This window comes from Sinocyclocheilus anshuiensis, unplaced genomic scaffold (assembly GCF_001515605.1).
Source record: "Sinocyclocheilus anshuiensis isolate Anshui unplaced genomic scaffold, SAMN03320099.WGS_v1.1 scaffold519, whole genome shotgun sequence".
Lineage (NCBI taxonomy): Eukaryota > Metazoa > Chordata > Actinopteri > Cypriniformes > Cyprinidae > Sinocyclocheilus > Sinocyclocheilus anshuiensis.
Window position 1 is genome coordinate 465,310 of NW_015549637.1, and position 4,424 is coordinate 469,733.

The following is a 4,424-nucleotide window of genomic DNA, read 5'->3' on the forward strand; positions in this document are numbered from 1 at the left end:
TCCATTATGATTCCAAGCCTTGAGCTCTACCCCGGGCCCAGGAGTCTGGCCCTAACAGGTAAGTTTGGGTATGTAGTCTAGGCCTTTGGCCGTAGGAGATAAAGTCACGGGCAGCCGTCGGACGTCCCAGGGGCAACTCACCATGAAAATGGTAAAGAGCGTTTGAGTTTCATTTTAAATTGTAACACTAATGGAAACATCAAGAGTTATGGTTTGTGCCAATAGCATCATGGGCCGTGTGTTGACATTTAGCGCCATTGTGCTTCAGGCGTCTTAAGTTGGCGTCCTGATATGTGGACCTTTCCCAGTCCCCCCCCGCCCCCTCTCTCTCTCTCGATCTCTCTCTCTCTCTCACACTTCACTTCCTGTCAATGTACTGTCCTATCAAAATAAAAGCAAAAAACACAAGATAAATCTTTTTTTAAAATTAGTTTTTGTTCATCATGTTGGAGTCATTCTTTAAAAAAAGAAAATTTAATGGTTAGTCTTATTTAGAAATTCTTATATTTTATTGAATCGATTGAATTCTTTTACAAAGTTATCCTTGAACTTGAAAATGAGCATTTGACAATACTCATCTGCATCTGGACCACCCTTTATGAGATTGGCTTTCTTACATAACTTTATTTATTGCCCCCTTAATGATTATGTTTATGACAACCTATCAATCTCAAAAAAAAAAAAGGGCAATGTGCTTAACTGGGCTGCGTTCAGCCCCGACCAAACGGTGCAAAATCTTTTTTAAACGGAAACTGGTGCGTTGAACACCCTGTTCTGATGACGCAAAAGTTGCAACTATGGCAGCTGAGAAGGCCATTCTTTGTGTTCTTTTTGAAGAATTTGACAATGCCCTTGCCGTCCATAAATAAAAGAGAACATCCCAATAGATTGAAGGGATTTGTGCAAACTGTGGTTCCTAATTATTGTGATCCAACATTTGCCTTGTTTTTCAGGATGAAAAGACAAACATTTCAGGTGAAGGATAATCCACTTTTTACCTCCGAGACTGTGTTATGATCTATATGACCGTATTATTTTTATTGTGAGTGTTAGGCTTATCATTATTGCTGATCACTGTTGTTGTGCTATGATATTGTAATATTTACCCCAGCTGTCTCTTTAATACCGCGTGGTTTATATACATGTTGCTGCTGATTGGGCTGATATGTTTGACACACCCACCAAACAAGAGAAAACGTATCTCAAACCCCGTTGCACACCGTTTCCAGGAAACATGTCGTTCAAACCGGAAACCGTAGCAAAACGGTGCACACCGGTTTGAGCTTGAACTTGCCCCAGTTGTTGTAATTTGGTTTCCTGTGGGAAAGAACAAATCAAATATGGAGTAAAATTCTTAATTAGTCAAAGCAGCTGTAATAATTCTTGATTAAAGGGGTGGGGTAGATAACGACTGTTAATTTGCAGAGTACAAATACAAGTACAATGCAGTTTGAAACTGTGCTTTGTTAGATAGTAATGGCAGGTAACTGGCATTCGTTTTATTTCCAAACGCTATGTGTTTTGGTTTGCTCTATTTGTGATGTTGTTCCACAAAGGGATCTTCCAGCTCAAAATCCTCTAGCTGTGATGTTCCAGCAAACTGACCAGTAGTTTCAGCAGCCAGTTCAACAGACTAATCAGCAGTTTCCTCAGAAGTTTCAGCAGCCAGTTCAACAGACTAATCAGCAGTTTCCTCAGAAGTTTCAGAAGCAAGTGACGAAGGCAGAGCCTTTGGACAAATGTGCTGTAGCTGATTATGAGCAGATCCAATGTGGACAACCTGGTATCAGTGGTGCTGAATGTGAAGCTATCAACTGCTGCTTTAACGGACAGCAGCAACAGACTAATCAGCAGTTTCCTCAGAAGTTTCAGCAGCCAGTAGCGAAGGCTGAGCCTTTGGACAAATGTGCTGTAGGTGATTATGAGCAGATCCAATGTGGACAACCTGGTATCAGTGGTGCTCAATGTGAAGCTATCAACTGCTGCTTTAACGGACAGCAGTGTTACTATGGGAAGGCAGGTAAGAGTGTTGAGTCAGTGTTATGCTCCCAGTTAAACTGATCCTCGACATTAACCTGCTCTTCTGCCTGTGTTCCAGTTACTGTCCAGTGTATAAGAGATGGCCAGTTTGTGGTAGTGGTGGCTAGAGATGTTATGCTGCCTCGACTGAGTCTGGATTCAGTCCATCTACTGAGTGGAAACGACCCACCTTGCAGTCCTGTGGGGTCCACACCTTCCTTTGCTGTATACCAGTTCCCTGTGACCGCATGTGGTACAAGAATGATGGCAAGTAGCTGCTTATGGTTTTATGCTTCATGGCCTATGATGGACTGGATGCCAACAGTGTTGCTATTTGCAGGAGGACAGTGGTTATGTGGTGTATGAGAACAGAATGACCTCCTTGTATGAAGTGGGGATGGGAGTGTTTGGTTCCATCACAAGGGACAGCCATTTTGAGTAGGTGATCAATGCTGTTCTTAATCGTTAATCTGACAAATGCTACAAGCTCCCTGTATGTTGTCCAGGCTTCTCTTCCAGTGTAGGTACTCTGGTACTTCTGTGGAAGCTCTGGTTGTGGAGGTCAACACTGTTCCTCCACCTCCACCAGTAGCTGACCCTGGACCCCTCAGGGTGGAGCTCAGACTGGCCAATGGCCAATGTGTCACTAAAGGCTGTGCAGAAGGTAAGGTATTGTCCTGTGTCTTAAAGCCTCAAACTTGAGTCTGTTTAAACCCCAGTGTTCTTCCTCAGGGGATGAGGCCTACATGTCCTACTACAGTGATGCTGATTATCCTGTAACAAAAGTCCTGCGAGAGCCTGTGTATGTTGAGGTGCGCATTATGGAGAGGACTGACCCCAACATTGTCCTGATGCTGGGACGCTGCTGGGCAACTTCAACCCCCAGTCCACTCAGTCTACCCCAGTGGGACCTTCTGGTTGATGGGTGAGTGTAATGGCAATGTTTATCCTGCTAGTCTGGGGATTTTCTAACCTCCTTTTCCCTTTCAGATGCCCTTACCAGGATGACCGTTACCTGACTGCACTGGCTCCAGTGACTGGATCGTCTGGTCTTCAGTTCCCAACCCACTACAAGCGCTTTATTGTGAAGATGTTCACATTTGTAGATCCAGCCTCACTGGCTCCTCTGGTGTGCAGAAGGTATGTTCCATGTGTTCCTAGTATCTTAAGACTAACAGGTTGCAGCAGTTTCTGGTTAATCACCAGTGTTCCTCAGGGGATGAGGCCTACATGTCCGACTACAGTGATGCTGATTATCCCATCACAAAAGTCCTGCGTGAGCCTGTGTATGTAGAGGTGCACATTATGGAGAGGACGGACCCCAACATTGTCCTGATGCTGGGACGCTGCTGGGCAACTTCAACCCCCAGTCCACTCAGTCTACCCCAGTGGGACCTTCTGGTTGATGGGTGAGTGTAATGCTAGTGTTTATCCAGCTAGTCTGGGGCGTTGCTAACCTCCCCTTTCCCTTTCAGATGCCCTTACCAGAATGACTGTTACCTGACCACATTGGTTCCAGTGACCGGATCATCTGGTCTCCAGTTCCCAACCCACTACAAGCGCTTTATTGTGAAGATGTTCACATTTGTAGATCCGGCATCACTGGCCCCTCTGCAGGAAATGGTATAATCGTCACACAACCTTCAATTACATGCCTGAGACCTTAATCGTCTTAATGTATGCCATGGTTAAACCCTTTGCGTGTCAGATCTTCATCCACTGTAGTACAGCGGTGTGCCACCCCTCATCTCTTGGATCCTGTGAGCAGAGTTGCAGCAGGAAAAGTGAGTGCTTCATCTTACCCTTTAGTTTTATTTCTTGTCTTTTTGGTAAGATTTGGTATGCTGATTATTTCTTCAACCTTTTTGCAGGAAGGGATGTTCACATCAAGACCATCTTGCATGGATTCCATAGTTTCCAGTGGAGAAGTTACTTTGGTCATGTAATCCTGTAAGATGGCTGTTTTAATAAACTTGATGAAACCCTGAATCTGTTACTGTCCAGAGGTTGTTTGGGCTCACTTTCTTCACTATGGAGTTCTCATTTAGTTTGTTTAGCTACTACATGAGCTTATTTTAAAGTCTGCTTTTCCCAGTAAACCAGTCCTACAGTGATTTGGTTTCTGAACTTTCTAGTTCAGTTTGAAGTGGAAGTTTCAGGCTTCCATTTTGCCCTTTGGTTTATGGAAGTTGATACAAAGGTCCAGTTACTATGTGTCTTTGGGGATAATGTAAGTTTCCCACCCTCAACTGTGTTGTAGATGTTATTAGCTACACCAAGGTTGCTGGTAAACTGGTCTGATTAAACTCTTTAACGAACCAATTGTTACTTTAACTTGGAACTGGAGTAGCAACCCTCATGTCTGTGTGTCTCTGGGCTTAAACATTTAAAACTGTAGTGAACCT

General features: G+C 44.0%; 1 protein-coding gene across 1 annotated transcript in view; it reads left to right on the forward strand.

Moving 5' to 3' along the window:
* The window catches only part of LOC107659791 (zona pellucida sperm-binding protein 4-like), a 19,688-nt gene extending 15,714 nt beyond the window's left edge, over positions 1–3,974 (forward strand). Inside the window, exons 5-9 of the mRNA XM_016448819.1 lie at positions 2,526–2,683; positions 3,236–3,428; positions 3,495–3,642; positions 3,728–3,803; positions 3,891–3,974. Coding sequence (XP_016304305.1) covers positions 2,526–2,683; positions 3,236–3,428; positions 3,495–3,642; positions 3,728–3,803; positions 3,891–3,973 — 658 coding nt within the window. The 3' untranslated portion in view covers position 3,974. The remainder of the gene's footprint in view (positions 1–2,525; positions 2,684–3,235; positions 3,429–3,494; positions 3,643–3,727; positions 3,804–3,890) is intronic.
* Positions 3,975–4,424: the final 450 nt, after the last annotated feature.